Below are 27,047 nucleotides of genomic sequence, written 5' to 3' on the forward strand. Positions count from 1 at the left end.
AAATAACACATACACAAGAATGAAAAAGAACATTTACTTAATTGACAACAGATAAATAAAAAAAATTAAAAAATAAAAAATACAATCCCAAATACCCAATCCTATACCCACAGTTGATCCAGAGGAAGGTGAAAAAAACCCCAGAAAAGCAGGATTCAATTTGCTACAGCAGGGGAAAAAAAATCCTTCCTGATCCCAGAGAGGCAATCGGATTTTCCCTGGATCAACTTTACCTATAAATGTTAGTACCGAGTTATATTATGTACATTTAGGAATGAATCCATGTGACATAGCAGTCCTGGATCACGCTCTAAGGTTCTGTCCATCTCAGACAAACCTGCAGACATTAGTCCAGGCTTATGAGTTTTGATGGTCTTACAGCCCACTGACCAGGCCAACGACCTGATTAAAATACATGTTCTGCTTTCACAGTTACAAATGAACACAAACTGACATTCCTGGCATATTAGAAATCTTGCTATAGGAAAACCTATGCTTGAATCTAAATCAAACATTCTCTTAGCATTGGCCTGCAATATCCAAAGCTTTGCCGCTTTCTTTTTCAGACAGGGAATCTTTAAAATAAAATAGAAAGTAATAGAAAGCATACCAGCATTATGATATACAGTATTGTACCTTCAGTAAAACTTTATTAAATTACAATATCTAGTACTCACAAACAATCTTAATAACACAGCTTGTCACATACTCTGAGGAAAAGGGTCCACCCTTGATATGCGTCAGATAGGACACCCGCTGGAGACAGTGGCTACATGCTGTTCAGCGGGCCTGGCAATGGACGATCTCCCGCTTATAGAGATTTGAGTTGGTCTCATTCTGGATGTTTTTATGCGACAAGCTGTGCTATCAAGAATGTTTGTGAGTACTAGATATTGTCAGTTAATAAAGTTTTACTCAAGGTATATCACGATGTCTGTGCACTTTCCATTTGCTTTTTAGTTCACAGCACAGTGGTAACAATAAAACTACAATGCTTCTAATATGGTATTATATACACTATCAATAACATGAAAGTGCATCTATATCCAAAACTTTTTCTTTTAGTTTTGGATAAAGTATGAAGGATTAAAGCTCCTATCAGATTTTACTGCACAGTTTTCACAGCACTTTACAATATAAAGGGAGAAAGTACAGCTACAATACAAATCAATACAAGAAGGTTAGGAGGGTACTGCTCATGGGAGCTTACAGTCTAAAAGGGAGGGACAAGCAATACAAAAAGGTAATAACAGTATAAGGGATGAGCTGATGGGAGTAAAGGTTCAGTTGTTAGGCTGAGGTCAGATAGGCTTCCCTGAATAGATGAGTTGGAGACATACAGATAGATAGGTAGGAAATTCCAGGCAATTCCAGGCATTGGGAGAAGCTCTGGAGAAGTCTTGAAAATGAACATATGAACATGGGAGGAGAAGAGAGAGCTAGAGAGCAGGATGTATTGGGAAAATTAAGGAGGATGACTAGGGTGATTACCCAAGGCAAGGTTGGTGATGTAGCTTGGTGGTAGAGTTTTGAATGGCTCTATATGTGTTTTGTTAGTATTTTTTAATTTTATTCACTGGGCAAGTAGAAGTCAGTGGAGGGATTGGTGGACACTGAACATTTGCTAAGGTGGATGAATCTGGCAGCAGTATTCATGATAGGTTGAAGGGGAGGGGGTAGTCTGTGTATAGCTGAGCCAACAAGGGGGTTCCAATAATCAAGGCAAGAAGTAACAAACAACTGAATTAGTAATTTGGTGGTGTAATTTGTTTAAATAGAGTGTGTTTTGGAAATGTAACAGAGGTGAAGGTGGCAAGGTTTGGACAGTGACTGAATGTGGGACTAAAAGGACTTGTTATGGATTACACTTAGCACCCTGGCATGAGGAGAGGGATTAATAGTTGTGTTGTTGAGTACAAACAGAAACCCAGGCACAGACACCCAAGTTATAAAAGCAGTTACTTAAGTAAGTTACTTAAGGTAAGTTACTTAAGGCAAGCCACAAGTGTCACCTTAAGAAACCGCATTCGCGACTGTGAGCTATTTACCTGTATCTTTTTCTATAATTGTGTTATTGATCTTGATAGAAAAGTCAAGGGAGGAGGCATTTGAGGGAAACAACGAGCTTTGTTTTTTAAAAGATTACTTTGAAGAAGCAGTGTGATATCCATACTGCTATGTTAGTTAGTAAATTAGTGATGCACAAGGTGACTGAATTGGAGAATTGAGAGAAACATTTGGGTGTCATTGCATAGAAAAGCCATTCAAAGTTATCATCTGATCCAGGGAAGTGGTATAGATAGAGAATAGAAGGGGTTCAAGGACAGAGCCTTGATGGACCTCTACAGAAAGAGGAGAGCAGAAGGAGTTGTAGGTAACATTAAAGGATTGCTTAGATATGTAGGAGAAGAACCAGGAAAAATCAGAATTTTGAAGGCCAAGGAATTTGAGTTTTTATGAGGAGGAACAGGTGGTTAACTGTATAAAGGCAGCAGAAACTTCTAATATTATGACTACAGGGTGGTGCCCAATTGGTTTTAACAGTTAAGCTGGGTACACACTGGCCAAAAATTGGCCAGTTTAGCAGGAAACAGTCTTTGGTCAGTGTATACAGCTGTCTTTCCGACAGAAGCCAGTTTAATGATCGGCTTTTGTTGAAGGGACATACTGGAAAACCAGCATGCAATCAGAAAGATGCAAAGTGGTTGATTTACTAAAACTGGAGAGTGCAAAGTCTGGTGCAGCTGTGCATGGTAGCCAATCAACTTCTAATTGCAGCTTGTTCATTTAAGCTTTGACAAATAACCTGCACTCTCCAGTTTTAGTTAGGGATGAGCCGAACACCCCCCTTGTTCGGTTCGCACCAGAACTTGCGAACAGGCAAACAATTTGTGCGAACACGCAAACACCATAAAGTCTATGGGACACAAACATGAAAAATCAAAAGTGCTCATATTAAAGGCTTATATGCATGTTATTGGCATAAAAAGTGTTGGGGGACCCGGGTCCTGCCCCGGGGGACATGTATCAATGCAAAAAAAATTTTCAAAAATGGCTGTTTTTTCAGGAGCAGTGATTTTAATAATGCTTAATGTGAAACAATAAAAATGAAATATTCCTTTAAATAACGTGCCTGGGGGGTGTCCTTAGTCTGCCTGTAAAGTAGCGCATCTTTCTCGTGTTTAGAACAGTACCACAGTAAAATGACATAAAAATTTAAAACTGTTCGCGGCTGTAATGTATTGTCGGGTCCCGGCAATATACATAAAAAATCACTGAAAAAAACGGCGTGGGTTTCCCCCCAGTCCATTACAAGGCCCTTTGGGTCTGGTATGAATATTAAGGGAAACCCGCACCAAAATTAAAGAAAAAAATTGTGTGGGGGTCCCCCTAAAATCCATAGCAGGCCCTTCAAGTCTGGAATGGATATTAACCCTGAGAGGGCCCCCCTCCTGAACCGTACCAGGCCACATGCCCTTAACATGTTGATGGGGACAAGGGCCTCTGCAGGCGGGGGGCTTATCGGAATCTGGAAGCCCCCTTTAACAAGGGGACCCCCAGATCCCTCCCCCATGTAAATGGGTATTGAGTACATTGTACCCCTACACATTCACCAACAAAAAGTGTAAAAAAAGTAAAACTGACAGTAGACAGTTTGGGACAATTCCTTTATTAAAAAAAAAAAAATATCCCGCGATGTCCATTTATCTTCGATCACAGAGCCGACGACCCGAGAAAAAAAAAGAAAGACGGAAAAACTCTGCTTCCATGCTCCCGCCGACTGCAGCCTTATTGCTTTGACAGATGTCATGAGACGTCACGTAATGTCAGAGGGGGCGGGGTCACCCATTTACATCACCAGGTGGCCCCTCCCTCACCTATATAGTAGCTGTTAAAGCAAAAAGGCTGTAGTTGTGGGAACAACTCCCATCAAGGTGGAGTTTTTCTGTTTTTTTTTTTCTCAGTCGATCAGTGCTGTGATCGAAGATGGATGGACATTGCGGGACATTTTTTTTAAATAAAGAACTTGTCCCAAACTGTCTCCTGACATTTTTACTTTTTTTGACACTTTTTTTGGTGAATGTGTAGGGGTACAATGTACCCGATACCCATTCACATAGGGGGGGCTAGGATCTGGGGGTCCCCTTGTTAAAGGGGGCTTCCAGATTCTGTTAAGCCCCCTGCCTGCAGACCCCCATAAACACTGGGCAAGGGTTGCGGGGAAGAGATCCTTCTCCCCATCAACATGGGGACAAGGTGTTTTGGGGGGTACCCCAAAACACCCTCCCCATGTTGAGGGCATGTGGCCTAGTACGGTTCAGGAGGGGGGCGCTCTCCCATTCCCCCCCTTTTTCTGCAGCCTGACAGGTTGCATGCTTGGATAAGGGTCTGGTATGGATTTTGGGGGGACCCCCACATCATCTTTTCTTTATTTTGGAGCAGGGTTCCCCTTAAAATCCATACCAGACCTGAAGGGCCTGGTATGGATTTTAGGGGGGACCCCTATGCCATGATTTTTATCTATATTGCTGGTATCCAGCAATACATTACAGCCGTGAGCAGTTTTAAATAACATATTTTCCCTTACAAATGTCATTTTGCGGCTCACATTCATAAAACTATGTACGGCCGCTATGTAAGCAGCCTAACATAGTGTGGGGCGTGGAATCAGCCCCCGGAGCCATGATTGGCCAAAGGCACCCTGCTTTTGGCCACTCATGTCTCCCACAGCAGAGCGCACTGTGATCAGCCAAAGCATGCAGGTCAGGTGCATGTTTTTGCCAATCAGCAGCCGTCAATGCACTGTGATCTCACAGTGCATTGACGGTCTCGCGATTTATTATGGGGCCTTCCTCGAATTTCCCACGAATGCCCCATAATGTTCTAAATTCGGCGAACGGGCAAACACCTGATGTTCGAGTCGAACTTACATTCAACTCGAACATCGCGCTTATCCCCAGTTTTAGTAAATCAACCCCAAGGTGTTCTGTGAATGCTGCCATGCTGAGCAAGGGCCCCCCTACAGTTACTATGCAGCAAGGCAGCTCTTGGAAAGGACCTGGAAGACAGTGGTGATCAGTGATTCTCTGCTTTTTCACTGGGTCCACAGCTATGGCCAGTGCATGCTTACATTGGTCCAAGCTGGACCTGGTGCTATTCATCTCAGGTTCATTTGCCATGACCGCTAGGAAACTGAATATATTTGTAATTTAAGACTCTTAACATAGTACCAAGAAAATAACATACACACACGATTAAAGAGAATGAAAAGTAAAATTTGCTCATGCTTAGGTTCTGTCCATCTCAGTGAGAGGGCTAATCCCTCAGCTTTCTGACTCTAGCCCTCTAACCAGGCAAGGTGTGAATTGGTTAGTTTTCCAAATTTGGGAGACAATCCAGAAAGCTAAATCACTGAACTGATTGGTCAGAGCAGCTACTGCTCATTTCACTGCTCTCTGCAGTAAGCAAGACTGTAATGTCCTGTACACACGATAGGATTTTCCGACAACAAATGTTTGATGGGACCTTTTTGTCGGAAATTACGACCGTGTGTAGGCTCCATCGGACATTTTCCGTCGGAATTTCCGACAAACAAAATTTGAGATCTGGATCTCAAATTTTCTGACAACAAAATCCGTTGTCAGAAATTCCGATCGTGTGTACACAATTCTGATGCACAAAATTCCACGTATGCTCGGAATCAAGCAGAAGAGCTGCACTGGCTATTGAACTTCATTTTTCTCGGCTTGTCCTACGTGTTGTACGTCACCGCGTTCTTGACGTTCAGAATTTCCGACAACATTTATGTGACCGTGCGTGTGTATGCAAGACAAGTTTGAGCCAACATCCATCGGAAATAAATCAAGGATTTTGTTGTCGGAAAATCCTATCGTGCGTACAGGGCATTACTGTGTTAAATCTATTCCTGATTTTGGTGGAATTATGAAAAATATTTATTAATCTAGCAATAAAATATTTCAAGTATAAGAATCAATCTTAATGCACATTTACCTGTACAGTGTAAACACGCTGGTGTATTGTGGTGCCAGGGATGTCCTAATGCTGTGTACAGTCAACCGTAGTCATAAATGGATGATGGTCCATAGCTGTGTGCAGCCACCGTCCTTCACCCATTCATGTCTATGGCCAGCTGCACGCACCAATAGCAAATACGTAAACAGCAAGTAAGGTATATTTGTAAGAAAGTTGGAGTACATCTATGATTTTGTTTTACATTTCTTATGTTAAAAAACAGAATTTAATGAGCAGTTGACTAACACAAAGTTTTTCATAGTGAACAGGTGCAAGCACATAGTGAGGAAATTCCGGGGTCACCTCCGTACGAAAATAGAGTCTGGGGAAGGGACAGTCCCAGTGAAAACCCGGCTGCCTGTACAAACGTGGGATGGAGTATTATCAGGAGAGCAACTCATCACAATGTCCTGTACAGACAAGATTACCAGGTAACATCAATCTCTGCTTTGAAAACATGTTCTGTTTTTCATCCTTAGCCACTTCATCTCTCCTACCTTCTCTCATACCCCGGGCCCTTATGGACCAGAGCAGTTTTTAAATTTCCACTATGGGCCTGTTTATTTGGCAATACTGTAACTTTGTCATAAACTTTGTTAAAGTGTAAGTAATCTTTTTCAGCCAAGGAAGCTGCAATCTTTGCCTCTGTTTAATCTACAACTGCTATGATGCTGCACATGTAATTAGTTATGACACCACCCATTGGATGGTTTGATAGTTTGGTTGAGAGCACAACCAATGGGAGTGTTACATTTCCGGCACGTGCCATAAATGAAACTGTTTTATGGATGGGTTTACTTCCACTTTAGGATAACACAGTAATGCATATATTGTTTCTGGAGGACAAGCCAAGATTTATTTTGGCAATATTGTCTTGCAAAAAAATATATATATTTGTTTATGTACTCTATAGAAAAAAGACAATAAAATAAGAAACATTTGTTTGTTTTTTTTTTCTATTTCTACCAGTGGCATTATTTTTCTGCAAAACTGAAAAAAATAACAAAAGGAAATAAAAAAAAGTACAAACAGAAAAAAAATCAGCAGAAAAATATCAGCTAAGAGGAAATGGGGGGAGGAGTTAAATCAGGGCCAGCCCTACCATGGGTCCCAGTGGGTCCATTGGACCCAGGCACCCCTTTTAGAGGGGCAGCAAATTGAACCATGGTCTCCTCTCCTCTTCTATTTACCGAGCAAATTGACGACCAAAATTTTTTTACAGCAGTTTTGTGTGTCATGATGACAACTGCCCCCCCGGGCCGCTCTGCCTGACCCTATACTACCCTAGCCCACCCCTATACTGCCTCAGCCTGTCCATATACTACCATAGCCTGTCTATATACTACCCCAGTCTGCCCCTATATTGCCCTAACCAGTCTATATACCACCCTAGCCTGCCCCTATACTGCCCTATCCTGCCCCTATAATGCCCTAGCCTGTCCATATACTACCCTTGCCTGTCTGTATACTACCCTAGTCTGTCTGTATACTACACTAGCCTGTCTATATACTACCCTAGTCTGTCTATATACTATCCTAGCCTAGGCTGTCTTTCTATATACTACCCCAGTCTGCCCTATACTGCCCTAGCCTGTCTATAAAACCACCCTAGTCTGCCCTTATACTGCCTTAGCCAGTCCATATACTACCCTAACCTGTGCATATACCACACTAGCCTGTCTATATACTACTCTAGCCTGCCCCTATACTACCCTAGCTTGTCTGTATACTACTCTAGCCTGTCTATATACTACCCTAGCCTGCCCCCATACTGCTCTAGCCTGCCCCTTTATTGCCCTAGCCTGCCCCTATACTGCCCTAGCCTGCCCCTATACTGCCCTGCCCTAGCCTGCCTCTATACTGCCCTAGCCAGCCCCTTGGAATTGAACATACTGGTATGCCATATAATTTTTCATATAGACAAGGTGCTGTTGCACGTAAATCTGACTTCCAGATAAATTTGATTTTAGTTTTAATTATCATGATATAAAATAATGGATGTGGGGGCCTTTTGGTGGTCATGATTCTTTTTTTGGGGGGGGTGGGGGGGCAGCATTTTATTTTTGGAAACAGGCAGCACAATGTCTTGGGCCAGCCCTGCGTTCAATTATTAGGGTTCACTAAGCATTAACAAAGTGTTAAATAGAAATATGTTTTATTTATTATTTTTTTGTTTTGTTTTGTTTTTGAAAAAAAAGGGGGCTTCCAAAAAGCCACACAACAAAATAACAGGATTTTTGGGGGTGCTTATATTTTCTTGAGTTGATCAGTGAATTCACAAAACAAATTCTTTATTTTATTTTATAAAATAAACAGGAGTCATATGTTATTTTAACATCCACGCATATCCCATATGCCTTTCACCCTTATTCTATACACTTCACTTTACACATATATGAGTCTAATCAAGACATTAGTTTTAACAAGTGTTTTCACATGGGCTAATCGGCATGTGATAGCATTAGCTGCATGCATTTCACAGAAAATCTGCTTCATCAAGCAGGAATGGATATATGTATCTAAAATATATAATAAAAATGAGTACACGCATATTACATATTTCATACATTGTGTAGAACTCCTATTATACGATGCTAGGCAAATTACGTTTTTGCAGCCTCTGTTCTGTTAGGGAAGAACCAGCTATGTCCAGCAGCCCCTACAGGGGTAGCACTTCAATTGTATTACCATCAACACTATCATCATCATCATATAGGGTAAGTGCTATTGCACCAACCTTATTTACATACCAGAAAAAAATTATAAATACGATATGTATTAAAATAAGTATAAAAACTGCCTTAAAACATGTTCATCTTTGTTCACCTTTTTTTTTTATTCTAAATTCCATCTCCTCAATGTACCACTATAGCATTAATGTACTTTTTTTTGCAAAAACATCAAAGCTTTCCATTAATTCTACAGACACTTACCGTACTTCACTTGTCCTCATCAATGTTTCCAAACGTATCCATTACTTCTGCCTTACTTCCAGACTTTAGGTCATGAAACAGGAAGAAGTTGACCAGCTGACCTAATTAGCACACACCCTGCATCATCATCCCTCCTACCTACCACCCACTCCCAGGTGTATGTTTTTTAAATGAAATGCAATTAATCAGTGATCACCCTTTTCACTAAATACACAATATATAATCAGATTACATAGTGTATGGCCTTCTTTATACAAGTACATAGGAGGGAGTGGACAGAAACACTCAGCTGTCAAGCCCCGTTTACATCTCTGCATAGCGGGAACTCGCATTCCCACGTGTAATGTGCACTGGTCCAAATCATTTGGTGGAGGGGGATTATGGCAGGGGCTTGTTTTTCAGGGGTTGGGCTTGGCCCCTTGGTTCCAGTGAAGGAAACTCTTAATATGTCAGCATACTAAGATATTTTGGACAATTTCATGCTCCCAACTTTATGGGAACAGTTTGGAGATGGCCCCTTCCTGTTCCAACATGACTGCGCACCAGTGCACAAAGCAAGGTCCATAAAGACATAGATGAGCGAGTTTGGGGTAGAGGAACCTGACTGGCCTGCACAGAGTACTGGCCCCAACCCGATAGAACACCTTTGCGATGAATTAGAGCAGAGACTGTGAGTCAGGCCTTCTCTTCCAACATCATTACCTAACCTCACAAATTCGCTTCTGGAAGAACAGTCAAACATTCCCATAGACACACTCCTAAGTCTTGTGGACAGCCTTCCCAGAAGAGATGAAGCTCTTATAGCTGCAAAGGGTGGGCCAACTCAATATTGAACCCTACGGACTAAGACTGTGTAGGCTCCATCACACATTTTCCATCAGATTTTCCAACACACAAAGTTTGAGAGCAGGCTTTAAAATTTTCCGACAACAAAATCCGTTGTCGGAATTTCCGATCCTGTGTACACAAATCCGACGCACAAAGTGCCACGCATGCTCAGAATAAATAAAGAGATGGACGCTATTGGCTACTGCCCCGTTTATAGTCCTGATGTACGTGTTTTACGTCACCGCGTTCAGAATGATCGGATTTTCCGACAACTTTGTGTGACCGTGTGTATGCAAGACAAGTTTGAGCCAACATCCGTCGGAAAAAATCCTAGGATTTTGTTGTCGGAATGTCAGATCAATGTCCGACCGTGTGTACGGGGCATTACAAAAAATCCAGATATATATTTACTAAAATGGTTTAACGTGTTTGTATATCTGAAACTTTTATTGTATAGAGTAGGGCAAAACTGACCATTGTAACAAAGACAGAAAGTGATAGGAAATCCAATAATTTAAAGTTTGTCACTAGAACAAGAGGCAAGGGGAAATCTTCCAATGGGGATACCTGCTCCAAGGACAGCTTGGTAATGCTGGCCATACACTGGTAGAATTTTGTTTGAAAATGTTTGTGTTAAGAATGTCCGTTTGATTTTCTAATGGTTAGTGGGGTCAGATCATCATTCGTTTTTGACCACACCAGAAGATTCGAAGAAGCAACATGGAAAAATGATTCTTGAACAAATTCATTTCTAACAGTGAATGTTGTTTTAGATCAAGAAAGCCCATTCACTACAAAAACAAATTGTACAAATCACATTTTTTTAAAGTGGAGTTCCACCCACTTTTACAACTCTTCAGCATCCCTCACTAAACTGCACACTATAAACGAATTGGATATTTTTTTTTTTTTTTCTTAGCACCTACTGTATATTTGCTGTTTTCATTTTTCACTTCCTCCTCCCTGGCCGTGGCCCATCGCATCATTTCTTCTTGTTTGCCATGCCTTCTGGGAAGGGGCGGCAACTTCCTCTGACACTGCCGTTGCTATGGAAACCTAACCTGAAACCTATTACACTGCTTGTGCTGCACTGAGCATGTGCGAGATCTGCAAGGTTGAGATCCAGGAAGAAATACAGTCTGGCTTCAGATGCCCACACTTAAGATGGCCACGGCCTGCTGTAAGTTTATAAAATAACAAACTACTGCTATTAACTAACAAAACAGACCTTAGTTTACAGACTAACTTTACTAGAATACATGAAGCTTGTGTATTATAGGGGTATTTTTATTTAAAAAGTATCATTTCGGCCGGAACACCACTTTAAGTATTTTCAAGTCTTCATTCATCAAGCTATCAAATGTCCTGCTGAGAGTTTCTTATTGAATGTTCCTGCAAATACTTGTACAAATGTTAATGTAAAAATCTAGTAGTGTATGGCCAGTTTTAGAAATACCCCCACTTTGTAGAAATTTACTCTCACTCCTAGTTGCGTCTCTAGAACAGAAAGTGAAGGGAAAATTTTCCAACAGGACATAGACTGTAAAAAAAAAACAATCTTGCAGGGGATGCAATCTTTCCTTACTTAGTTCATATCTAAAACATAAAAATGTTGCCTATACATACACTTTTATTTTTCATAGAATTAAGATAATTAATTAGTAATGTAATTATCAGTTATTCCTTTTTTGTCTTCCCAATGATCCCTTTCACTCCAACTAAAATGTAAAATCAGACTTTCAGTAAGGGTGACTTAAGCAGTTGCTGAAATGAGAGGAGTCAAAGAGCAGACGTAAGTGGAAGATTCCTAATTGTGAAAAGGTTTATACTTGGTGTCTGCACATATCTTGTGAAATCGTCCCTTCTTCATCAACATGTGTATGACCTGCGACCATCAGTGTTTTTATTTCACTGAGCACAGTACATTGCCAAAGATTCAATTTTTTAGCTACTACCCACGCCAATTAGATTATTGTCAAATCTGGAAGAATTGAGCAAATATTTCTCTACTTACGTGTATTGGCTGATTCTTCATCCTATCCTTCTCACTGCAGTACTCTATCTGCTGACTTGGATATTTTCAGCTATTCTCAACCTTCTTCTTCAATAGAGAGGGCTTGTATGGTGACTGTTGGCATAGTGCACAGTCATGTATATGACCATGTCATGGCTCTTGAAGTTGTAATTGTTGCTTGATCACAAGTTTTTGCACTGATATCTTGGCATTCATCTTGGAAAATCTTGGAAAATGGCAGTTTAGGGAATAAAGCAATATTAAACCCAAAATCGAAAATGTAATATTTATAAATATATTTATATATAATATATATTTATATATGTAGCGGTGTAGTTGCCACTAGTAACAAACATCCACCAATTTAGCCCACTGCCAGACCCCCATATATCACTTGCAGAGACAATGAACAGTCCTTTGCTGGTTTTGCTTTTTTTGTTTATTGGGGGGTACAACTTGGTTGGGGAAAGAGGTATATGGGATGCCCATAGAATAACTAATTTTTGCCATCATATTTTTGTAGATTTAAAGATTAGCACATAAGTTGAGCCTGAAGAAAAGATGTGCATGAATTGACAGTTATGTTTTTTCCCCTGCATCATCATGCAGGCTATTGCTCCTCCTGTGCTTAACTCCCGCGGACTATTGCTTCCAGAATTTCCTCACCCATGACCGTGCAAGGATGAGGACATCACTCTTGACTGTGTAAGGGTGATGTTCCCAGAAATCCTCTCCTCCTGCACAAACTTATCCTGTAATCGTCAATATAAAGTATGTCACATCTTCTTCTGTAAGCAAGAAGGACCCACTCTGAATAGATCCTCGAGCTGGCTCTGGCTGTTTGCCGCTATTAGGCCAGAGGCCTGTAGTACCTCTCTCCGGAGGCCCAGTAGTTTAAAAGCAAAAGTTGAGTGGTGGACTACTGTTCCCAGCTAGCCCAGCTTGCAAATCCTGTGCCCTCAGGCCACATCGATTTGACACAATTGCCCACAGTCTCTCCTCTAGGACTCCTCATCATTAACCACTTGACAACTGGGCACTTAAACCCCCTTCCTAACCAGACCAATTTTCAGCTTTTGGTGCTCTCACATTTTGAATGACAATTACTCAGCCATGCAACACTGTATCTATATGAAATTTTTGTCCTTTTTTTCACACAAATGGAGCTTTCTTTTGGTGGTATTTAATCCCCGCTGGGTTCTTTATTTTTTGCGCCGTAAAAGAAAAAAGACCGAAAAATCTGTAAAAAAATGCATTTTTCTTCATTTCTGTTATAATATTTTGCAAATTAGTAATTTTTCTTCATATATTTTGGCCAAAATTTATACCGCTACATATCTTTGGTAAAATTAACCCAAATCGGTGGATATTATTTGGTCTTTGTGAAAGTTATAGAGTCCAAAAGCTATGGTGCGAATATCTGAAAATTGATCACACCTGAAGTACTGACGGCCTATCTAATTTCTTGAGACCCTAACATTCCAGAAAAGTACAAATACCCCCCAAATGACCCCTTTTTGGAAAGAAGACATTCCAAGGTATTTAGAAAGATGCATGGTGAGATTTTTGAAGTTGTCATTTTTTCCCACAATTCTTTGCAAAATCAAGGTTTTTTTTTACTTTTTTTTTCCCACAAAATTGTCATATTAGCAGGTTATTTCTCACACACCACATATGCATACCACAAATTACACCCCAAAACACATTCTGCTATTACTCCCGAGTACGGCGATACCACATGTGTGAGACTTTTACACAGCGTGGCCACATACAGAGGCCCAACATGCAGGGGAGCACCTTCAGGCGTTCTGTAGCTCCCAGGCCAATTCTGACATTTCTCTCCTACATGTAAAAATCATCATTTATTTGCTAGAAAATTACATAGAACCCCAAAACATTATATATGTTTTTTTAGCAAAGACCCTAGAGAATACAATGGCGGTCGTTGCAACTTTTTATCTCACACGGTATTTGCGCAGCAATTTTTTTAACGCGTTTTTTTTGAGAAAAAAACTGTTTTGTGCTTTACAAAAACCAAAACAGTAAAGTTAGCCTAATGTTTTTGCATAATGTGAAAGATGAAGTTATACTGAGTAAACAGATACCCAACATGTCACCTTTCAAAATTGCACGCGCTTGTGGAATGGCGCCAAACTTTGCTACTCAAAAATCCCCATAGGCGACGCTTTAAAATTTTTTACTGGTTACATGTTTTGAGTTACAGAGGAGGTCTAGGGCCAAAATTATTACTCTCGCTCTACCGATCGCAGCGATACCTCACATGTGTGGTTTGAACACGGTTTTCATATGTGGGCGGGACTTACGTATGCGTTCACTTCTGCATGCGAGCACGCAGGGACAGGGGCGCTTTAAAAATTTTTTATTTTTTTTTATTGTTCATTTTACTTTATTTATTTTAGTTTGATGCTTTTTTCCAAAAAAAAAAATTTTTGACCACTTTTATTCCTATTACAAGGAATATAAACATCCTTGTAATAGGAATATGGCATGACAGGTCCTCTTTACAGTGAGATATGGGGTCAATAAGACCCCACATCTCACCTCTAGGCTGGGAAGCCTGAAATAAAAAAAATAAAAAAAACGATCCTGGCTTCGATCGTAGCGGTGAGTCGGTAGAAGCGCGGGAGGGGGGGACATCCCCTCTCGCCTCCCGTAAGAACGATCAAGCAGTGGAACAGCTGCTATGATCGTTCTCATGGTGTAGGGAATCGCCGGCTGAAAAAGCCGATATCTGAATAATGCCTGTAGCTGCAACCATCATTCAGATATCTCCGCACAAAGTCAAGGACGTTGTATGACGGCCGGTGGGCGGGAAGTGGTTAAAACGCATTTTTTTTTTAACACAAAGTTGTCCATTTATACAATATTTCTACCACATAACATGTACATACCAAAAATGACACCCCAAAATAGATTCCCCTGCTCCTCCTGAGTACGGCGATACCACATGTGTGAGACTTCCACAGCCTGGCCACATACAGAGGCCGAGTACAGCTGAGCATGGCTCGGTATGGCGGGGTATTGCGGAGTATGGCGGGGTATTGCGGAGTATGGCGGGGTATTGCGGAGTATGGCGGGGTATTGCGGAGTATGGCGGGGTATTGCGGAGTATGGCGGGGTATTGCAGAGCATGGCAGAGTATGGCGGAGTATGGCGGAGTATGGCGGGGTATTGCGGAGTATGGCGGGGTATTGCAGGGTATTGCAGGGTATGGCAGAGTATGGCAGAGTATGGCGGGGTATGGCGGGGTATTGCGGAGTATGGCGGGGTATTGCGGAGTATGGCGGGGTATTGCGGGGCATGGCAGAGTATGGCGGGGGCATGGCAGAGTATGGCGGGGGCATGGCAGAGTATGGCGGGGGCATGGCAGAGTATGGCGGGGGCATGGCAGGGTATGGCGGGGGCATTGCAGAGTATGGCGGGGGCATTGCAGAGTATTGCGGGGGAATTGCAGAGTATGGCGGGGGCATTGCAGAGTATTGTGGGGGCATTGCAGAGTATTGCACAGCATTGCAGAGTATTGTGGGGGTATTGCAGAGTATTGTGGGGGGTATTGCAGAGTATTGTGGGGGTATTGCAGAGTACTGCACAGCATTGCAGAGTATTGCACAGCATTGCAGAGTATTGTGGGGGTATTGCAGAGTATTGCACAGCATTGCAGAGTATTGTGGGGGTATTGCAGAGTATTGTGGGGGTGTTGCAGAGTATTGCACAGCATTGCAGAGTATTGTGGGGGTATTGCAGAGTATTGTGGGGGTGTTGCAGAGTATTGCACAGCATTGCAGAGTATTGTGGGGGTATTGCAGAGTATTGTGGGGGTGTTGCAGAGTATTGCACAGCATTGCAGAGTATTGTGGGGGTATTGCAGAGTATTGTGGGGGTGTTGCAGAGTATTGCTCAGCATTGCATAGTAGTGGGGATGGCTGAGCATGGATGGATGGATGCCTGGATGTCTCTGTGCAGCGCTGTGGGCACTACACATACAGCCCACAGCGCTGCAGACATCCCTCCACCCCCCTCCCCGCTCACTGTGTACCGATCGGTACACAGGCGGGGAGGAGAGGAACCGGCGTCATCAGATGACGCCGGTCTGTTTACATGTGATCGCACCGTCATTTGACGGCGCGATCACATGGTAAACGGCCGCGATCAGCGGCCATTTACCGGGATCCGTGATGCGCCGGGTCCTCAGGACCCGGCGGTCACGGATGTGTTCGGGTGCGCGCCCCAGGGGGCGCGCGAGAGGGGAATTCTGGGAGGACGTCATAGTACGTCCACCCAGAGTTATCCAACCGCCCTGCAGCCGTCATTCGGCTATGGGCCGGTTGGTATGTGGTTAACCGTGTAATGATAAGAACTTCACTACTGACCATGTAGAAGTGAAGTTCCCTCACAGACTTCCTGGCACATCCAGCCCTCCACTGTGGTACACTCACCGACCTTTCTCTGCCCCAAGTCCTTGATGGAGAACTTGACCATATGTTCCGAGAGCTTCACCTGCCCCTCTGCTCCAGGAGTTCCTCATCATTGACCGTGTAATGATAAGTACATTGCCAATGACTGTGTATTGGCAAATTCCCTCACAGTTCTCCCCGGGCCTACTCCTGCGATCGGCGCACCCCCCCCAGAAGGGGGTGCCCTCACGCTGCTGTCTAGTATTTCATTCTCCACTTCGCCTGGCCGACAACTCCTCCCAGTGGCATGTTACCTCAGCTTATATAAGAGGACCACCCCCTGCCAATACCAGTTGGGGATTGGTCAGGGCTCCCACATGAGCTGCCTGCCACTCCAGTCCCAGGCCCTGCCCCTCTTCCAGAACATTTTACCTGAAAGCAGGGGAGGCGCCTCAGAACTAGAGCACAGGTGGTCACACCCACTGCTACACTAACCACTCCCAGCCCCCAGATAAAAACCGACAGGCCTAGCGTGCAGCATAGGCCTTCCTAAATTTGCTTGTGCTGAAATTCTATTTAACAAAAATCCTACTGCTAGCACCTACCTATTGGTAGAGGGTGCTACATATATAATTTTAATAATATAACAATTGCAAGGTGTAGTAACCAATCAGCACTCAATTTTCATACTCTAGACTGCCCACAGCTGATAAAAAGGTCAGATTTAATTGGCAGTTGTAGGTTACTATACTCTTCACATCATCATTGTTCTTCACACTATTGCAAACTTTATTTTTTTCACATCTTTATCTATAAAATAAATCTGCTGTATTTATGACATTCTGTGACATCTGCACCCTGGCGTCCTAGAGATTGGGAATGCACTTCTTATCCTCCTGCAGACATTTACAGCTAAAGCTTTCACTGAACTTTAGTATTCAAAGGTACTTGTGATTGTTGTTTTGCAAAGAAATAGAACCAGTTTTTTAAGTTAATACATAAGTTCATGTGAGACTTTGTAGGATTTCTTGAAGATTGCGGTACAAAGTCCTTCCAGGCTTTGCATGTGTTCGGCCTTCTGTGATTGTTTCAGACAGCTACAATCATAGCAGATATATCACAAAGGGAACGTGGGACACTTTCTTCCTCCCAGTGATTTCCATACACTCTATGTCACCCTGGTTAAAACCTGATGGATGCCAGTAGTTTAGTACATTGCCTGTAGCTGATCCGCACTGCTCTGGCATCATATCACACTGTTCTGTTTTTTTTTTTTGCTTCTTGTACTTCTTTTACTCCTAAACAACCGTCTATCCACTGTAGTACTTCTTTATTGCCAGGCTACCTATGTACTGCAAGTCTAACTACTAATATATCATATCCTGATTCCTAAAGTGGTTAAAGTGGACCTGGCATGAGATATGATTTGTTCATGCCAAATGCATCAAAGATAAATAATGTGTAAGGCCTCGTTCACCTGGGACATAAAGAAACTCTGCATACAGATGCATGCAGGGTCTAAAGCCCCGTACACACGATCGGACTTTCTGAGAACAAAACCGTGGAATTTTGTCCGAAGGGCGTTGTCTCAAAATTGTCTTGCATACAAACGGTCACACAAATGTTGGCCAACAATTAGGAAAGTAGTGACGTACTAGACGTACTACGTGGTTTTTCAGCTCTTTAGCGCCACCCTTTGGGCTCCTTCTGCTAATTTAATGTTAGTAGAAGTTTGGTGAGTGTTGATTCACGCTTTTCCTTTCGCGTTTTTCATTTAGCGCTTTTTATTTTGTGCATTTCAGTTCGTTTCTAAACGGACTTTCGTCAACCAGCCATCTTGCAGAATCGGAGGAGATAATGTGTTATTTATTATTGGCCTCGGAGTTATTGCTTTGACATTATTTTTTTGGTTGAATAATGATTTGATTTGGTATATTTTCTATATTTTTGAATGCATAGAATGTACTTTTTGGTTCTATTGGCAGATAGCATGTCTATTTTTTTTTTTTTTTAACGCACAATAAAAAAATTGTGTAGAATAATTCTTGGCTATGTGTTTTACTTTTAAATGATAGTTTGGGAGTAGGCAGTTACATTTTAAAAAAATACAATGTAAAATTGACAAGGGACACCAACATGGTTGAATCTTTGATCTTAAAAACTACGGGATAATGGTTTTGTGGTAACTTGCACAAATAAAAAAAAAATAATAATAATAATATTATTCTTGATATCACTAGAAAAAAAAAGCCTTTGAAAATTTGTTTGCAATAACTCCATCAGTATCACCAGTAAAGCAGCTTCATTATTATCCCATTAAAGAAGAGAATTGTGCGCTGCATTCGAAAATTTCATAATTTGCCACGTCACAAATGTTAATTCTCCATTACAAACGTTAGTTTACAAGACCGACCGCTTCTGGCTTGTCCTTGCTTCCAAGCATGCGTGTTTGTACTTTGGACTTTTGTCCGACGGACTTGTGTACACACGCTCGGAAAATCTGACAACACACATTTGTTGGCAGAAAATTTGAAGACATGTTAGCCAGCATTTGTTGGCGGAAAGTCCGACAACAATTGTCCGATGGAGCATTCACCCGTTCGGATTTTCCGCCAACAGCCTGACATCCAACATTTCCCGTTGGAAAATCCAATCGTGTGTACGGGGCTTAAGTCTGCACGCATCTGTATGCAGCATAATTAAAATGAATTGGGTTATGCAGACAGGTGCATTGGTGGCTGTTATGTAGCGTAAAAAAAAAAAAAGGACAGATGCATCCTCAGCCTCGGGAGTCTATTCCACATTTTCACAGCTCTTATACTGTGTACACACGACCGGACTTTCGACAGACTGAATCACATCGGACTTTTCAAAAGACTTTCGACTGACTTTTCGACGGACTTCCGTCGAAATGGACTTGTCTACACACAATCACACCAAAGTCCGACGGATTCGACTGTGATGACGTACAAAGGGACTAGAATAAGGAAGTTCATAGCCAGTAGCCAATAGCTGCCCTAGCGTCAGTTTTCGTCTGTCAGACTAGCATACAGACCAATGGATTTTTTGACCGGACTCGAGTGGGAAAGATTTGAAACATGTTCTAAATCTAAAGTCCGTCACATTTTCGACAGAAAAGGTCCACTGCAGGTCCGATGAAGCCCACACATGGTCGAATTGTCTGACAGATTCGTTCCATCGGACAAGTTTGGTCAAAAAGTCCAACCGTGTGTACACGGCATTACTGTGAAGAAACCTTATCGTATTTGGAGATGAAGTCTCTTTTCCTCCAAACGTAAAGAGTGCCCCCTTGTCCTCTGTAAAGACCTTAAAGTGAATAACTCAACACCAACTTCACTATATGGACCACTTATGTATTTGTACATGTTGATCATACCCCCCCTTAATCTCCTCTTCTCAAGATATGTGCAAATGTGCTTAAAGTGTTACTAAACCCACAACAGTAAAATCTGTCTATATATGCAGCATAGCATGCTGGTTATACTCACTGTGGAACTTAAGGGGTTAATCCTCTGCATTGTGTAAAAAGACTGTTTTATCCTGTATGCACAGATCCTTCCCTCCCTACCCTGTCTATCTGGGGAAGGCCAGCTAACAAAGGCAGAGTAGCTGACCTGCACATGCTCAGTTGTTGCTTTTATGCTGGAGAAAACAGTTATGCCCCGTACACACGAGCGTAATGTCCGACAGAAAAAGTCAGACGGGAGGTTTTCATCGTATATTCCGATCGTGTGCATGCCTCATCAGACTTTTTACGTTGAAAACTCTGACGGACCTAGAAAAAGAACATGTTCTAAATATTTCCAACGGAACCAATCCCTATCGGGAAAACCACACGTCTGTATGCTGTTCCGATGGACCAAAAACGATGCATGCTCTGAAGCAAGTACGGGACGGAAGCTATTGGCTACTGGCTATTGAACTTCCTTTTTCTAGTCCCGTGGTACGTGTTGTATGTCACCGCTTTGTTGACGGTCGGACTTTGGTGTAATCGTGTGTACACAAGACAGTTTCAGCGGAATTCCGTCAGAACTCCGTCGGAAAAATCTTCAGAGTTTATTCCGACGGGAAAACCAGTCGTGTGTACAGGGCATGACTTGTTCTCAGAGATAGCCAGGTCACATGATATTGACATCACACATGTGGGCGTGTATACAGGCTGCAGTGGAAATCTCCTCCTACCTGAACTCTCAGCACTGGAGAAACTCTGCAGTTTATCATGTAACCGTGGTATGCAGATCATCCAAAAAGGTATATAGAGGCAGTATTTTATTGTAAAAGAAGATTTATAAGCTGTGGGCACTGTGGGGGGGCGGATTAACTCTTTTCATATTACTGGGTTTAGTAACACTTTAAATGCACCTAAGCATGTCTAAATGCATCTAAACGCATTTTAACACAATGGACTTAAACTCGAAATGGGTGTAAACGTAACATATATAAACATGTCTAAACTTGTCTAAAAACAAGCAGGAACCTGAATCCCCTTGTTCCTGCACATGTCTGTCTGAACAGGGCTTAATGCCCCGTACACACAATGGGACTTTCCGACAACAAAACTGTGGAATTTTGTTCAAAGGTTGTTGGCTCCAACTTGTCTTGCATACACACGGTCACACAAATGTTGTCCAACAATTACGAACGTGAGAACGTGGTGACGTACAAGACATATGACGAGCTGAGAGAAAGGAAGTTCAATAGCCAGCGCGGCTCCTTCTGCTTGATTACGAGCATGTGTGAACTTTTGTGCGTCTGACTTGTGTACACACGATCGGAAATTCTGACAACAAAGTTTTGTTGGCGGAAAATTTGAGAACCCACTAGCCATCATTTGTTGGCAGAAAGTCTGACAACAAATGTTCGATGGAGCATACACGTGGTCTGACTTTCAGCCAACAAGCTCACATCCAACATTTGTTGTCGGAAAAAATGTGATCGTGTGTACGGGGTATAAGGGTGACACTTCCAAGTATTCATTTCTTTTCCCAGAGATCACAGTACCCCCAATGAGAATGCCTTCATGCGAAGGATGGTTACATCTTTGTTCAGGAATCATCCAGGGTCAGCATCTTCTTACTGTACTAAGATGCTGGTTCAAAGTTGGCACAATCATGTAAATTCTAGTTCCTCTATAGTTTGTGGTTTTGTTCACAAATGTCTTACTGATGCAGTTCCTTCCCTTAGGACTTGGTATAAGGTTACAACAGAGGTGACTGAGGAAATGCTTCCTCCTGCTTGCAGCAGACTAGTGATGTAATCTCACTTTAGGCAAAGTCTCTGACTGAAGCTCAAGGACTGATTTTTAATTATAAAATAAGCAAATTGTCAGAAATGTATTTATGGTGACTGAAAGGTCTATTTTAAGCCGATGACACATGAGGGTGATTTTTTTAGCAGATATTAATTGATACGAAAAATTGCTAATGACAGCAATTAACAGCAATTTGTAGCTAAGCATAGTGATTGATGCAACATTTCATAGAAAAGCATCAAGAGCAATGGTCACTAGCGATTTTGCCCCTGAGCTGAAATGCTAATGAATTGCTGAGTGATGGAACAACAGATCGTTTTAAAAAAAAATTCACAGTTAGTGAACCTATACCAGATCATTATGATTTTCTTAGCGACAAATCCATTTAACAAAAGTGAGGGGGGAGGGAGTCAGTTGCTGTGAAAAAATTGGCTGTGTGACATCAGCCTTATCCTACCTCTGTACTGTATGCAGTGTTCTAAATAGTCCACATAACATAAGGCCAAAGAAATCATAAATTGTTAGTGGAGTTTCTATGCCTCTACAAATTTAAAATCATAGGAATCTGTGTGTGGACTCCAAATTATTTTTTTCAGAAATATTTAATTTACACATTATCACCTCTCCCAGGTTCAGAAACTGAAGCTAAATTGTTATTAACCACTTCAGCCCCACAAGATTTGGCTGCTCAATGACCAGGCCATTTTTTGTGATACGCCACTGCGTTGCTTTAACTGACAATTGCGCGGTCGCGCAAACGCTGTACCCAAACCAAATGAATGTCCTTTTTTTCCCACAAATAGAGCTTTCTTTTGGTGGTATTTGATCGCCTCTGCATTTTTTATTTTTTGCACTATAAACAAAAGAAGAGCGACAATTTTGAAAAAAACACAATGGGGGTTATTTACGAAAGGTAAATCCACTTTGCACTACAAGTGCACTTGCAAGTGCAGTCGCTCTAAATCTAAGGGGTAGATCTGAAATGAGTGGAAGCTAAAATGCTGTTTTTTATTTTCCTTGTATGTCCCCCTCGGATCTACAGCGACTTTACTTCCAAGGTCACTTTCAGTGCACTTGTAGTGCAAAGTGGATTTGCCTTTAGTAAATAACCCCCAATATCTTTTACTTTTTGCTATAATAAATACCCCATATTTTTATCAAAAAAACAATTTTTTTACTCAGTTTAGGCTGATATGTACTCTTCTACATATTTTTGGTAAAAAAAATCACAATAAGCGTATGTTGATTGGTTTGCGCAAAAGTTATAGCGTCTACAAAATAGGTGATAGATTAATGGCATTTTTATTTATTTTTATTTTTTTTACTAGTAATGGCGGCAATCTGCGATTTTCTGGCAGACATATTGGACACTTTTGACACATTTTTGGGACCATTGACAATTATATAGCAATCAGTACTATAAAAATGCACTGATTACTGTATAAATGTCACTGGTAGGGAAGGGGTTAACACCAGGGGGCAATCAAGGGGTTAACTGTGTTCCCTCACTGTGTTCTAACTGTAGGGTGGATGGGACTGTGTAGGAGTAGAGAGAGATCAGTGTTCATACTTAGTATGAACATACAATCTCTTTCTACTCCCCTGAGAGGACCGGGATCTGTGTGTTCTCGCTCTTTCATGAGCGATCGCGGGAGCCCAGTAGTTATCGCGCCCGCCGGGCACTCGCATCAGCTCCAGGCACACCCTGCGGGGCACACATGCGCGCCCCTAGCCCAGCTGTGCCATTCTGCCGCAGTAAAACTGCAGCGGCTGGTCAGCAAGAGGTTAAGTTACCTTTAGAGATGCCTAGGCTGGGCCTATTTTTGCAATAGTGATTTTAGTCCATTAAGCAGCCTGCAATTAATCAATAGTGATTGCTATACATGCAGCTGTAATAATACCACAAATTTGCAGCATTGGGCTTCCATTAGCAATCAGAAATGACTAGATTCTATACTCCACTGATCCCTACCTTTAGCAATTGCTAGCAATTAATCACGAGGAGATCACAGTTGATGATCGCTATAACAAAAATCACCCCTGTGTGCCCAGCCTTATCTACCCTGCCTAGCCCTCCTGACTCTAACTATTCCTTCCCTCAAGCTTCTTTATATCATCTGGTTGAAATATTTTTCACCACTTTCCATATCTGTCTTAATAAACTATAGGGCCAACTCCCAAGCATCTTCGCTCAATGCCACTGGAGTTAACCACAAATTACATACCTCTGGTCTATGCCAATCAATCAGATTTCAGCTGTCATTTGCTTGGTGAAAGTTAATTCTACTGTTTTTTTTGACTTAGTGAAAGTCATTGAAGCCCTTAGGAGTACAACATTATGTAGGTAATGTGCTTGGCAGCTGTTTAAAGAAAAGGTAAATGTCAGCTCCGTCATTCTACCATAAGAAAGCTCTGGCTATGTAGACAGAGTCAGTAGACTCAGTTGAAATTCAACTCCTTCCTCCACGTGCCAAGTTTCTCCTCTAAAGTTTGGCCACATGACGTTTTTACATCTGACTTACAGTTGAGAATAAAAGGCTTATCACTGTAGTAAGGCATTTAATCTACTTTGGTATTGCATAGGAATCTTGGAATGTCTAATCCCTGTTTTATTTTACCCAGTCATGATGTGGACAGCCAACCATGGCGTAAATCCTGCTGCATGATTAACTTCCCTGGCAGGTGTGAACAGCAGACCTTGTAATGCTGAGCCAGCCCCAGTTCATAGCAGCTGTGTTATCTTATCTGAGCGGGTAAACTGCCCTAGTACTAAATACTAAACATTCAGCTTTTATGTACAGTTATACTTTTACTACTATATTTCAATAGTTCTACATGTTGGTTCATGTTTTGCACAATGGTCATTTAGAAAATTGGCTTAGCATGTCCTTTGGTAGGTTTTTGCTCATTGGCCCCCATATTATCACTGTTAGCTGGGATTGTCCTAACTTAAAGCATACCTCAAGGCAATTTTTACAGTTTTAGATAAAACATGGAAAGCTCTTAAATATCTAAAACTGTAGTAGAGTTGTCAAAAGCAATTGGATGCTTCTATTCCTTTTCTAACCTATACTTGGAGCGATGTGCACTGAAATGTGGTCAGTTGCTTTGGACAGCATCTTCAGCTTTTCTTTCTCTAATATTTATAGATGAGACCTGCAGTGCCCTGCTGTACCCATAGACTCATTACTTTATGAGCCAGTTAGATTTAATTGTCCATGATTCTTAACATTGGCACATGATCCCAAAACACTTTAGTTTTTTTTTTTTTTAATTTCTCGGTCAACCTTCTCTCAACCTCAAACTGCCCAATTCTAAAAATATAGGAGGGGGGCGGGGGGTCACACTGCCTGAAAATAGAGGGTGATGCAAGTTAAATGTTCTAACAGCACATTGATATTCTGCCACGCTAGACCACAGGGACAGGCTATGGCAAATCTAGCAGACTTATGCCCCGTACACATGGTCGGACTTTGTTCCTAGGATTTTTTCCGACGGATGTTGGCTCAAACTTGTCTTGCATACACACGGTCACACAAAGTTGTCGGAAAATCCAATCGTTCTAAACGCGGTGACGTAAGACACGTACATCAGGACTGTAAACGGGGCAGTGGCCAATAGCTTTCATCTCTTTATTTATTCTGAGCAAGCGTGGCACTTTGTGCGTCGGATTTGTGTACACACGATCGGAATTTCCGACAACGGATTTTGTTGTTGGAAAATTTTATATCCTGCTCTCAAACTTTGTGTGTCGGAAAATCCGATGGAAAATGTGTGATGGAGCCTACAAGGTCCTATCACACATTTTCCGTCGGAAAATTCGACCGTGTGTACGGGGCATTAGAAGGGGGCCTGCTTAGAAGCACTTGGAAGGAGATCAGAAGCACCTGGGAACTATCTAAAAATATGTTAACCTGATGTGAAACGCAAGCTACTGTAAATGTGCCTGAAATATTTGTTATATTTGCCCATCTGCACAAGTTTGTACACATTTTTTACATGCAAAATAGTTCTCATATATGATTTTCAACTATGTATCTCGATGCTTGACTGGAGAGTGTGTTTTGAACAAATTAATAAACTGCATTTCACGCATTATAGGATATGAATCAGCATCTTTATTTAAATTATTATTATTCTGCATGATGATGTTGGAGACTTACGTTTTTTCCATCCTTAAACCTATCTAGTCCAGCAATCAAATAATACGTCTTTGTACCCCTTAGTGTGATCCGTTCTTACCGAAAATGGTGCGTATATCTCCTGTTCCTGGAGCTAGTTATGAGAGTTCACCCATCTCATCTGTGGCATTTCTATGATTGACAAATGGGGGAAAAATATTTACTTAAGGTTTATCTATATTGAAGGCCAGACAAGGGATTGTGTCTCTGTAAACAGCGCTTTAATATCAAGTGTTTGAACAAAAGAGAGAGGTATTTCTCACTCCATGCTAGCGCTGGAGATGTCCCAGTTAACGTTAACACAAATTTTTTCTTTATTGATTTTGATTTGAAATAAGCTTTTGGATTTGTGATGCAGCAATCAACGAAAGCTTACATGTTTTACTTTTTTCTTTTAAAAAATATGTTAGAAAAATCATTTAAATTTCAACCTTCATTGGACATATTATTCCTGTTGGAGATTAACGACCTATGATAGAACTAATACTAGCACAGTGTGGCTTTTCTTCATGTTCCTGTCTCTACTGTGGTCCACAAAGCCCACCCACTGTTTCTGGTGATCCTGCCATGAAGATCATTGTTCAGATTGGCAACACTCTGGGGAAGAGTTAAAACACCTGTCAAGTTCAATATGAACTTAAGATCAGGAACACAGGAACAGGGCCTCAAACTAGCAGGAGGAAAGCACAAAACTAATCTTAGAAAGTATTGTTTTACTTAAAGTGTAATTAATGCTTGGAATAGACTTCTAGCAGAGGCAGTGGGTCAGTCAACTGTAAGTGCATTAAAACATGCTTATCTGTACTCAGATAAAAAAAAAATATCAATAATAAAACATGCATTAATAAAAAAAATGTGGCAGAACTTGATGAACCACTTGGTCTTTTTTTCTGCCATCACTCTTCTACGTTTCTATGTTTTAAAGTGAAAAATAAGGGTAATCCAAAATGTTGGCTTTGTCCTCCAAACAGAAGGTAAGAGAAAACTTTTCCAATAGGTACATTTTTTTGGGTGACAATTGCTTAAAAGGGGGAACTTCCTCTAAGGTCTTGTTGCATCTCTCGAACAATAAGTAAGGGAAAAATCATCTCAACGGGACCCAGGCAGCAAAAACGAAAAAAAACTGACGGGGGTTTTACCCCTTCTCTACTCTAACCAAAACTAAAGAAAATTGTTTGGTTATACATAAACTTCCAAATACTGCAGTAGTTAGTGAAAATTACATGTGGTACTGGCTTATGTAATATAAGGTAAACCCTTGTAATAGCCTCTGGTTGGGGCCAGTTGTTTTGTACCCAAGATGAAGTAAAGGAACACAGAGACCATGGAAAGTGACACTAGTATCATTTGGTTAATTAGAAGTAACAAATA

General features: G+C 41.5%; 1 protein-coding gene across 1 annotated transcript in view; it reads left to right on the forward strand.

Moving 5' to 3' along the window:
- The window catches only part of ADARB2 (adenosine deaminase RNA specific B2 (inactive)), a 910,273-nt gene that overhangs the window by 783,002 nt on the left and 100,224 nt on the right, over nt 1-27,047 (forward strand). Inside the window, exon 8 of the mRNA XM_073629898.1 lies at nt 6,296-6,464. Within this exon, the coding sequence (XP_073485999.1) occupies nt 6,296-6,464 (169 nt within the window). The remainder of the gene's footprint in view (nt 1-6,295; nt 6,465-27,047) is intronic.

Source organism: Aquarana catesbeiana, linkage group LG05, assembly GCF_042186555.1.
Source record: "Aquarana catesbeiana isolate 2022-GZ linkage group LG05, ASM4218655v1, whole genome shotgun sequence".
NCBI lineage: Eukaryota > Metazoa > Chordata > Amphibia > Anura > Ranidae > Aquarana > Aquarana catesbeiana.